General features: G+C 44.1%; 1 protein-coding gene across 1 annotated transcript in view; it reads left to right on the top strand.

The window, feature by feature from the left end:
- Nucleotides 1-10,995: 10,995 nt before the first annotated feature.
- The window catches only part of atp2b3b (ATPase plasma membrane Ca2+ transporting 3b), a 53,203-nt gene continuing 51,958 nt past the window's right edge, over nt 10,996-12,240 (top strand). Inside the window, exon 1 of the mRNA XM_034696792.1 lies at nt 10,996-11,251. Within this exon, the coding sequence (XP_034552683.1) occupies nt 10,996-11,251 (256 nt within the window). The remainder of the gene's footprint in view (nt 11,252-12,240) is intronic.

Below are 12,240 nucleotides of genomic sequence, written 5' to 3'. Positions count from 1 at the left end.
GTAACCCCTGGTGAATGTGCCAAAAACTTAAAAAATCCCAGGTGTACTCCTGGACTAGGATTAATGGAAGTTTAGAGGACATTGCTGTGTGTTTGTCTTAGGAGCTCTGTGAGAACACATTTACTGCATGTTTTCTCTCAGTGCTCCATGGGGAATTAGCAGCTGTTAGTTAAACACATCATTAGTGTCTCTCAGAGTTTATACCCCTCCATCAGACTGCTTTTGATGGAGCTCCACAACTGTCACCACATTTTAGCTCAGACAGTCTAAAACTGATGAGCATGATAGACCATCTTCAGCCAACAGCATCATACACAAATGACAGAAACACAAAGAGTTAATGTTCAATAAATCAAATGCTCTTACTGTAACACAATCAAAGGATGTTAAGATGAAGGAAATGTGTTTTGAAGCGTATAATGTCTGCAGAAAAGTCAGATTATTGTTGGATTTGTGACATTTGAACTTTGAAAATTATTAGTTTAATAGGAAGAAGTTTAAAAGCATAGATATGAACTCCTTGACCTCTTTGTGAGGATAGTTTGCAGGATTATTTTTTTATCTGATGCCCATCCTGGAGAGATGCGTGTGTCATTTCATTGTTTATTTATAATTACCTGAGAAATGTTGTTCAGACTTTGAAGGTTACCCGATGATGCATCCAGGCAGGCTTCTGAAACTTGATTTTTTTGCTTGATCCATCATCAGGTCAGCAGCTGAAAGAGTGCAAACTCATAATTTACCCGTAAATCATTATGTTAATCTCTACCAAAAAGGAACATGGCTAACTCCTGGATGATTCATCTTTATTAAAGCATCTTTATTTCATGTTTGCCCAGTTTAAGATTACAGCTGTGAGGATTTTAAGTCAGAGTAACGTCTCTTCAGACAGCGTCGCATATTTCTGACTCTCACCTGGCAGAAATCTTTTCCTCAGAAGATTACACCTCTCTCCAGATAAAGAGTTTGAAAGTAGAAGAGGGAAGCTTTCTGTGAATATTTGTGGCATTTAAACAGATGTGTGAGTGTGTGTGTGTATGTGTGTGTGAGTTTGTGTGTGTGTGTGTGTGTGTGTGTGTGTGTGTGTGTGTGTGTGTGTGTGTGTGTGTGTATGTGTTTGTGTGTGTGAGTGAGTGAGTGTATGTGTGATGTCTTCCTGTACGTGCCTCTGGGAGAAGATGTGTGGATCAGATAAATATCAGACGAAAGAAAGATAAAATCAGCATCTAGCCTTTCATGAAGATGTGTGTGTGTGTGTGTGTGTGTGTGTGTGTGTGTGTGGACAGCTAAGTCTGTGGTCCGTCTCCCTGCAGTGTGGAGGATATCTATTAATAAGTTCATTTGATTCATCTATAAATACATTTCTCCTCCTTCTCCTCACACCGTCGCGCTGCATAACAAGCTGTGGCGGTAAGACATACATGGAGATATTGGTGTGTGTGTGTGGGTGTGTTTGTTTTATGTGTGTGTGTTTGTGCTGAAATGCTAACCTGACTCTGTTCTGCAACAGTGGGGTGATCTCTTTTTCAGCACATTGGACAGCTCCCCGGGGCTCAGCTAAGTTTGTCTGCACAGAGCAGAGGAGGAGGAGGAGGAGGAGGAGGAGGAGGAAGGTCTGCACTTCTTCAAACACGGGTCATCACTGATCCCCCAGACTCATGAACTCGGGTCCAGTCCTTTGGGGCTCTCTGAGTAAAGTAAATGTGCCCTTTTTTCACTTATTGACTGAACAGCGTGATTTAGATTTGTTGTGTGGTGTTTGTCTCTTCAGTTTTTGTCACTGCACAAAGAGATCATCTGTTCATGAACTCCTGCTGCTGCTGATCTACACCCACAGTTGATTTTTTTTAGTGCAAAATCAACAAGTTAAAGGAAAAACATGGGTTCACTATAGTGAATTCCTGAATGATGATTAAAATTGTTTCCTTGATACCGACTTTACGTCAGACGATCATCATTTGTATCCCTGTTTTAACAAAAGCATATAACATAAAAATAGTCTAACATAAGTGACTTTCTCGCATAGTAACCACACAGACCACTCAGGTCGTTCCAAATACTGGAGCCAGTTCCCAGAAAAGGTCCGGTCTGCTAAAACTAAAGCTCTCCAAATCAAGGCTAAAGACTCACCTGTTTGACCGAATTGTTTTCCACAGTTAGTTTAATACCTATTCTCATTTTACAATACTGCACTGTAAATTTCATGCTTAAGATATTCTAAGCTTTTAAGAATTAATTTTTTGCTCACCTTCCCTCCAAAATGTATTTTTCAGTGGCCCTATTCCTCTTCCAGAGTTAAGATGGAGTAAAACAACATTGATACTAAAATAAATCAAATGAACTTAATAAAATGTATGGTTCTGCCAATAATAGCCTTTATCTGTCTTAAAAAATAATCATTGTTAAATTTAATGAATACACTTGGGGCATCTGTCTGTCTTATATTTATATGAATAAATATATAATTATACTGTATATTTAGATGTATTTGTACAGAACTGATGTGGGGCTTGTAGTGGTAATGACCGTGAGTGTGGCTGCCTGTTGAACTATGGATTTTTTAGCTCATATACTCATATAGTCTGATTAAATACTTTTCAGGTTTCTGCTCTAAAATATTCTATAATGTCGCAAAATAATCAATTTTCGTTGATAGTCAAACAACGTTACATTTGTGATGCCTTTTGTGAAGATGAAGGGTGAATGGATGATGTCTGAGGCTATATGAGCATAGGTGGCTAATTCCCGCAGCGGGGATACCTATTATTGCTAACATGGAGAGGATATCTTGACACCAAACACGAGGGTTGTTGGTACAATGAAGAGGACCATGAGGAAGAGGAATGACTAAACAAGCTTCATGAATATGGTAAGTATAGCAGGGTAAGCTAAAAGGGAGCTACTTCTATCATAAGCTGTTTGTGAAGTATATAGTTTATAATTGATTGTGTTTATGTGGTGTAGTTTGTGAATTTTTGATTTATTCATCTCTAAATAACTTAAGAATAGAATAGAATATATCTTTATTGTCATTGTACACTGTACAACCAAATTGAGGTGCAACCCCTGTCAGTGCAAAAGATGCATAAAAGAACAGTAGTAAAATAAAAAAAATAAAAATTATAAAAACAGTGGACAAACACAAATAAATAAAAATAAATAAAAACACGAGACACATCCAGCATTCAACAGGCAAACATTCAGTGAACATGAAGATTGCACAGTCCCATTTTATGTTGCATTACTTAGCATTTAGTGCACTTAAACCATAGCTACAATACTAATGCTTACCCTTTATTCTCTGTTGTGTACTCCATTGTTGTCTGTGATAGGTGAATCTTGTGTTTTAAAAATGGTTTAACTAGAAGTTTCTTTGGTTTGATTTTAATAAATCTCACTATATGAAAATGTATTACATATAACCCCCCCACATAGCTCTCCAAGTAACATTTAAAGGTGCTAGATTAATTTATCGTCACTTTTATTCTCCATCTAAATTCATTGTTCAGTAGCTTGTGTGTCATGAAAACTTGATGTAAAAACTTTCCTCCGTGGTTTCCCAGTTCAATTCAGTCTACTATATTGAAATACTGATCAGCCATAATAACTGAATAACTCTGATTTCTCTTTACAGTGACACCCGTCAGTGGGTGGGATGTGTGAGGCAGCAGGTGAACATGTCCTTGAAGTTGGTGTGTTGGAGGCAGGAAGGATGTGAGCAGCTATAACAAGGACCAGAAAGGGGTTCGTGAGATGACTGGGTCAGTCTGCAGGTGTCAGTATCTGTAGGGAAGTTAATCAAGTAAGTGAGAGAGAGAGTCAGAGAAGTAAGAACAGAGTGATGGACAGCTAAGACTAATGTGAGTGGGGAGCGAAGACTAGCCTGTGTGAAGAGCTGCTGGAGCTCAAACTGTTGAAAAAGTTAAAGTCTGTGTAAAGTGGAGAAAAATGTGTTATTAACCAACCAGCTAAATTTGAATGATTAAAAAAATAGCCAAGAATATAAAATTAGGTTTGAAAATAATGAAAAAGATCAGTAATCTCTCCTGTAGGATGCTGGGGGCATGTTGGCTACGTGTGGTGAAGCCACGCCCACCTGCAACTCTCAAGACACAATCATCTATACAGGAGGGCCTGAAAGACGGATGATGGACGAGCTGACCAATTGATTTCCCGGCGATAGTGAGGAGTGCAGAAACAGTTCATGATGTTTCTGTGTATTATCATTTCCCTGTCTGCACTCTCTTACAATCATGTCTTGTCAGCTGAAAGGAGTCAGAGCACATAGTGACAGTTTGTCGTGTATGGGGCTGTGTAGCTGCAGACCGGTCAGGGTGTCCATGCTGACCTCTCCAACTCTAAAAGCTCCTACAATGGACATGTGAGCATCAGACCTGTACCACAGAGCAATGGGAGAAGGAGATCTAGAGGAACACGACAAACCATGCCGCGCTACGAGAGGACATCTCTCGATGTAAACAATGTAAATGACTATGGCAGCACAAATTAACCAGAGATGTAACCATGGCTAGTGGAGGAAGACTGAACTAGAGCTTAGACATAAATGTCAGGCCTGCAGTAATAAAACTTGTAGTAATTAGTTTTATAAACTAATAATAAGAACATACACAGTCTAAACATGCTCTACGGTGAACTAATGGGACATTACCAGCTGATCTCCTCCCCTTAGAGCACATAAAACTTATTGTCGCTTATTCATGCTCTCATTAAAGTCTGGATGTTGCATTTTGATCAGCTCCTGAGTATGCTGATATGCAGAAAAGTCTGGACCATGCTTAGGTACCTTAAGAACTCTGCAGTTATGAAAATATATGGATTATTTGTATGTGTATCTTTTTAAAACATGGCTCTGAATGCAAACAACGTACACTGCGGTGTGTCTGTTGACGTCATTACGCCACCGAGTAGGTGGGGGGTGACGTATAGAGCGCCCCCCCCACTCGGTTCTTCTCGCGGATGCTGCGACCGAGCTCCTGTGCGCGCGGGCTCTCGCAGCAGCTCAACCCCTCCTCCTCCTCCTCCTCCTCCAAAGATGTCGCATGAGCTTCTCCTCTCGCCGCCTTCTTTCTTTTCTTCTTTCTTTTCTTTACTTCCCGCAGTCCGCAGGAGTTAACCGGATTCGGTCATATTAGCAGCCAGGAGCAGCGGTCCTGGTCATCCCCCCTCCCTACAGCGGAGGTGTTTAAACCCTCACCCCGGCGCATCCTCTCTCTCTCTTGCTCTCTCTCTCTCTCTCTCTCTCTCTGCCTCTCTCTCTCCTCTACCGCCGCAGAACTCAGCCGACCGACCGTCAGGTGACCGCGCGGAGGGGAATATTCATCAGCACCGTCGTCGTCTTTCATACCTCCGTTCCTTCGGACTTCAGGAGACCGGAGCCTGCGCAGCCTGCTCCCCTGTGTCCTCTCATCCGGTCTGGGACATTCTCCGCTCCGCTTCACGCAGATTAACGGGGATTCTGCCTCCCCGCCTGCGCGCTGATGCTGATGTCCTTGAGCTCGGCCTGCACGGTGAGTCGGTGAGTCCGTGCGTGCCCGCGTGCGTGACTGTTTCATCCCGGGCGCCCGAGCGCCGGTTTTGTCAGGGGAGATGTGGTGCTCGTGCAGAGGTCGGTGAGCAGCGTGCCCGGGGTTTAACGGAGTTGAGATGTGAGAGGCCCGGTGCGGCTCCGCTCGCAGGCCCAGCAGCTGATAACCGCTCATACAGTAGGACAGACCATAATACCCCGACACATTATCACGCACTGTGTGTGGATGTTTGTGTGCGCGCGTGAGTGAGCCAGCGCGTGTGTGGAGCTAATGATATCCATCCCTCCATCCTCCGTGTCCGGTGTGTGACGGAGGGCGGTCCTGCCTCCCGGTCTCCCCGGTTGCTTGCTAGGATCAGTTGCGTTGTTTGTGTCCGAGACGGCGCGTCGCACCTGCAGCGCGGAGCTGCGGGGTTGCGTTTGATCTGGGCATGATCTGTGGCCGGGGAACCTTTAAGAACCGCCTGGTGCCGCTGCTGGCAGTGAGCCGGGCGGAGCGGCCCGGGCCGGTCACCTTGCGGAGGGACAGCGGGCTGCAGCTGTGAGTGTGCCCTCAGATTATCAGCAGGCCTGCAGGGACGGTCCTCAGCATCGAGCGGGACCTGCTGCTCCTTCATATGAGCTGAGGGTGAGGAAGATGAAGCTCAGGCACGTCTGAAGGTGACCAGGAAAGGTCGTTTTGTGGGAAACACACTGTTGCACGAGGCCATTCCTGCACACACGTGCACGCAGAAGTGTGTGTGTGTTAGTGGGTGGCAGAGGACAGTGGCTCATGTAGGAGGGAAATTGGACACTGCTGGAGTGTTTGTGTGTGTGTGTGTGTGTGTGTGTGTATTTTTACATCAGAGTGGACTTTCTGTAGCTCTCATGCCCCCTCCCCTTCTTTGATGATACATTCAGCATCATCATCCTCACCCCTCTCTGTATTGTTGCCCTATAGTGGTGCAGATGTGTGTGTGCGTGTGTCTGCTGCCCACCTTTAATGGCTCCATCCTCTGACTGTGTTGATTTCTGAGTGTTATTCCCGCTGGGTTTTACACAAGTGTGTGACTGGCACAGGGCCCGCACCAACAGGCAGCAGTCCAGATACACCCCCCCCCCCCCCCCACCCCCCCCTTCTCCCCACCAGAGGTGACCCTCAGTACCTGACAGGAAGTGGGACTGCAGGTGCACAGGTGGCCGGTAGATGAGAGTGACAGACATGAGTGCACACATGTTTGATGACATTTGTAGTCTGGCTTGTGAAGACTCTCTCCTGAATCTTCCTCACTCTGCCCTCGTCTTCATCGTGCTCCTGGATGCATAGGATACACCGCAGGGAGTACAGAGAACAGTTAAAGGAATAATCTTGTGTTGCTCTGAGTGATAAAGGAAAGAGGCGTGTAGGATGAATGAGCTGGCTGCTGAGGGTTGTGAGGACCTTTTGTCTGACTCTCATGTTCACACACACACACACGCGCACACACACACACACGCGCACGCATCATTTAGTGTGTGCTGCAGTGTGTGAAACATTGGTGGCATGACACAGATCACGGGAGTGATGGCTCTGGGCGTCAGTTTCTTGTGTGTACAATCATGATGCCTTCATGCTTGGGCCAAATCGACACACACCTGTATGTGTGTGTGTGTGTGAGAGATTGTAAAGGCATCACTAATTGCAAAAGAATTTGGGTTTGTATGCAATTTATGTAATGCAGACTCATGTGTGCACATACTTCCACATGTGCTGTGTAACATCAGAGCGCTGAGACACACACACACGCACGCACGCATGCACGCACGCACGCACTCACTCACTCACTCACTCGATGGAGTTAGTTGCAGTAGTTGAGAGGCTGAACAGAAGAGCTTTTTCTTGCATGAGCGTTATAAAATCAGACAGAATCAGTGAGTAAGAGGCCAGGCCGGGAAGAAAATGCGCGACTGGCTGAGTAAATAAATGATTGCAGTAGCAGGAAGCAGATAGACAGGGAAAGCAACAAAATGAGGGAGGCAGGAGAGGGGGGGAGAAAGGTAAAATAATAACAAGCAATGAGACGCCAGAAGACAAGGAGAACAGAAACAGAGGAGAGGATAAAGTGTGTAGATGGAGCAGACAGAGAGATGAGAGAGCAGGCAAACAAGAAAAGATGGAGAGCGGGAGGAGGCTTCAAAGGCAGAGCAGGGTGACTCAGTCATAAACTAACACTCTCAGTCAGGATGGAGGCATGGCAGGACAGAGAGGGGGAGGAGGGGGAGGCAGCTGAGGGAGGGTGAAGAGTGGAGTGGAGGGAGGAGAAAAGGAATTAATGATAAGCTTCACTTGTGCTTCTTTATGCTCGTATTTATGTAAAATAGCCTGATAGGGAACCAGAATCTGTCGTGTCATGTGTGAGAGTATTTGGTTAGCGGCACTGCGAGCTGCTCATGTGGGGGGAAGCTTCGTCTCCGTCACTCTGGCTGATTTATTTTAATTTAATCAGTTCCAGAGATGGATAAAATGTTAATTCAGTGATTAGGAAATTATTTTTCAGTGGATTCAACAAGAGCGGCTCACTTCAAGAAATTTTACAAGCTTTTTATTAAACTGAACAAATCAAATATGAATTAATAACAAATATTCACACTGATATTAGCGGGTCTGACGATGTGGAGAGGAGGAGACCTCTGTGGACAGTTTGTACTAAACTCACACACCTGGAGAGTTAATACTGAAGAAGAAATACTAACCTTTAAATCAGGCATCCTGTCAGCTCTAGAGCTGTGAGTAGACCATGAGTCCTAAAAATTAGCTATGAACATCCTTAATGCATCTAAATACACTCTAATGTTTATCTCTTCAGGGCTCTGTCTGTATAGTAGATTTTAGCAGCATTATGACACTGAGTTGTTATTGATTATAGAAACTATCATTGTTAATATTTTAGGCCTAACAGGCTTTATGTACTCACTGGAGCACAGACTTGTATTCATCCACCACTAAAAGTAGTTCCCAAGAATGCACCATTTACCTCTGGCTTCTGAAAATCACAGTCTCCAGCTGTTGTTTTAATAATCACAGGGTTTTTTAGGACTGAACCTTAATGATTATGAGCTGTTTAATGTTTTACTCTTAAAGTTTGGGGTTCAGAACAAAAGAGAGGGGGAGTCAACAAGTTTCTGGGAGATGCTCTGGGCTGTTTGGTTTGAGATGTCTTGACAACAAGAATAATACATGAGAAAAATACGATCATGACAGTTTACCTATGGAGGGTTGTGATTTGATTCTGGACGGACAGAATCAGATGTGACATTTTCTAAATACTAACTGCTATGTTAATGAAATAACTTGGTGGATCTCTAAGAGTGCAGCAATTATTGGAGAAAATGACTGACAGGTGTCACCTTGTTCTGACCCACAGAGAATTATTATCAGCCTGTGCTGCTACTTTGACCTTTAAGCTGAATTTAAGCAAATCTGATTCATCACTATTACTTTGGTACAAACAATAAGTTTAAGACAGATTCACTAAAATCAGGCTGGGGTTTTTCCCAGTCAACACAAAGATGAAAACAGTCATAAAAATATATAAATTATTTCCAACCTGTTTCGTAGAGCCAATCACTATTGAGATTATTTTGAAATCGTAGTGTTGCAACAGCTATGGTACGGTGTTAGATACAGTGAAACTGAGACTCAGTGGAGATTGATGGAGATACAGTGAAACCGAGACTCAGTGAACACTGATGGAGATACAGTGAAACTGAGACTAAGTGAAGACTGATGGAGATACAGTGAAACTGAGACTAAGTGAAGACTGATGAAGATACAGTGAAACTGAGACTAAGTTGAGATTGATGGAGATACAGTGAAACTGACTCAGTAGAGATTGATTTAGATACAGTGAAACTGACTCAGTAGAGACAGATGGAGGTAAAGTTAATCTGAGACTCAGTGGAGACAGATGAAGTTACAGTGAAACAGAGACTAAGTTGAGATTGATGGAGATACACTGAAACTGAGACTAAGTTGAGATTGATGGAGATACAGTGAAACAGAGACTCAGTAGAGACAGATAGACAGGTACTCCATAGCTGAAACATAACTCTGGTGGCTGGTATCCATCAGAGAAATCCTGGTACTGATCAGATTCAACAGGCCATCAAACTGAGCTCTGATCAGCCTCAGGTAGGAGGAAGCAGCAGGAGATTTCATCCAGACACTGATTATGGAGGAGGAAGAGGAGGAGGAGGTTTTCTCAGGAGTTGTTGGAGTAAAAGTAAATATGTCAGTGTCAAGTTTACAGCTTTTTTTGTTGCATCAGAGTGAGAGAAAGAGAGAGAGAGATGGTCTACTAGTTTATGGATAGATATCAATATTATACGTATAACAATAAAAATGTTAAATAGAGGTCAACTGTTTGTCAGGTATCGCCTCTGTGTGGGAAACACTGGAGGTTCCTCCTAAGCTGCAAAATCTTGTTTGTACGTCTCTATTTAGCTACTGAAGAAGAGATGTAATAATTCAACAGGAGAAGTCAGAAGCAAACAGCGCCCTCTGGTGTTTAAAAAGATTGCTGATATTCATTTTTCATCTCACTGAGTTCAACCGGTTCTTATATATGAAGATGTTTAACTATCTCACCAGGTACTGTCACACTGCGGGTTCTTACATTTATAGATGATGATTTTACTCATTTTGTGAAGTGTGTGTGCGTCACCTCACACCTGTGTGTTTCTTTAGCTTAAGATGGAGGCTCTTGTAGTCGAGTTTCAGCATCTGTATCTAACGTTCAGGTCTGACATCAGGTCTCGGCAGGCCTGGTCTCTGGTTCAGGTCTGGTTTGATGTAGAGATGTTTGAGATCAATACAACACACTGATGATGTTTTATCTCTCCCTCTCTCTCTCTCTCTCTCTCTCTCTCTCTCTCTCTCAGGTCCTGGTGCTGCAGCAGTAGCTACCTCTGAACTGGATTCACTTCCTGTCTGTGGTTTATCAGCTGCCTTCACCCGGCTAGCCCCTCTCTCCCTCTGTCCATCGACCTTCCATCTCTCCTTTTGTGAGTCCATCAGCCCATCAGTCAGCCTGTCCATGGACTGGCCGTGACCCTGGAGGGAGGGGGACAGAAACGAGGAAAGACCGGTGTCACAAAGGAGACGAAGGAAAAGAAAGCTGGATTCATTCAGACATTTAGCTTCTGAAGAGCTTGCTGTCCTTCATCCCCCTCATCCTCCTCCTCCTCCTGTGATGGAGAATTGAAGGAGCAGTGGGAGGCAAGGCCTAGATAAAGAGGAGGAGATAAATAAACACACCCCCATCCCCTTAAATACAATAAAAAGGGGTTCAGGTGTAACATTAAAATCCCGATAGTGAGTTTCTGAGTATTGAGCACATGATCAGCCCGCCACCAACCAATCACAGGGGGTACTGAGATCAGCCAGACTACGGGGAGAACGGAGAACCAAAACAGATAAAAGCCTTTCTGACATGTCAACGACAGCCACCATGGGTGAAATGGCAAACAGCGCGGTGGAGTTTTATCCCAAAGGGACTCGAGGCAGGGGCGGCGGCGGAGGAGGAGGGAGGGCAGACGGCAGCAATGCAGGGGGAGACTTCGGGGTCACGGTGGAGGAGCTCAGGGACTTGATGGAGCTTCGAGGGACCGACGCCCTGCAGAAGATCCAGGACAACTACGGAGACACAGAGGGGCTCTGCCAGAGACTACAGTCCAACATCACAGACGGTAAGAGAGGAGCAGTTAGATGAGTGTGGAGGGATGGAAGGGTGGAGGGATTAATAATGGAGGAGTGGATGGCTATAAGGGGATGAATGGAAGAGAATGTGGATGTATAAATAGATGATGGAGGAGTGTTTGGGTGGATGAGCACATACATGAATGGGTCAGATGGATGGATGGATGGATTTGTGGAGAATGAATGAAGGTGGGTTAGCAGGAAGATGAATGGGAGCACTGATGGAGGTGAATGAAGGAGTGGATGGATAAAAACAGCTGAATGTTGTAACCTGGGGACACTCTCACAACAAGAGACATGGACTGAGTCAGCTGTGTTTGACCCGGCGCAAAATGTTTGTTACCTGGAAGAATTCAGCGCTTACCAGGACGTTTAGCAACTGAACATACAGCCATCAGTGTGAATACAAATATTCCATGAAACAATGTACCTGGCAGCACACGCTGTAGAGCCAAGAACTGAGGGGAGCATCAGAAATGTTTGGAAAGATACAAAACCATGATACGAGACGGAAGAAAGATGATGAAATACAGAAATCATCAAACAGCTGGAGGTCAAAATGAATATAGAGATAGTGGATGTGCTGATTTTGAAATGTGATCACGTGGTGGGATGTTGGGTTTATCGATTCTGGTCCTGGTTCTTCTCAATTATTGATTCTGATTTCACTATATTTGAAGAGTTAAAAAAATATTTGAAGAACAATAGTTAACCTGGCTTTATTGTCAGGACGTTGAAGCTCTCAGAACTGATCTGTTAAAAGTGACAAGGACTTTTATTTTTTCTTTATTTATAAAAATAAACATCACTCGGGCGCAGATTCAGCCAACAATTAATATAGCGGGCGGCCTGGGTTTGATTCCTGCCTGTGGCCTCTTTCCCATTCTCCAACTCTCTCTCCCAGTTTCCAGCTCTATCCACTGTCTCTCCTCTCTAATAAAGGTATAAAAGCCCCAAAAATATGACTTGTAAATATAAA

The sequence above is a fragment of the Notolabrus celidotus genome, chromosome 11, assembly GCF_009762535.1.
Source record: "Notolabrus celidotus isolate fNotCel1 chromosome 11, fNotCel1.pri, whole genome shotgun sequence".
NCBI classification, from domain to species: Eukaryota; Metazoa; Chordata; class Actinopteri; order Labriformes; family Labridae; genus Notolabrus; species Notolabrus celidotus.
The sequence above is the reverse complement of the archived record's forward strand: the minus strand, read 5'-3'. Positions and strand labels throughout refer to the sequence as shown.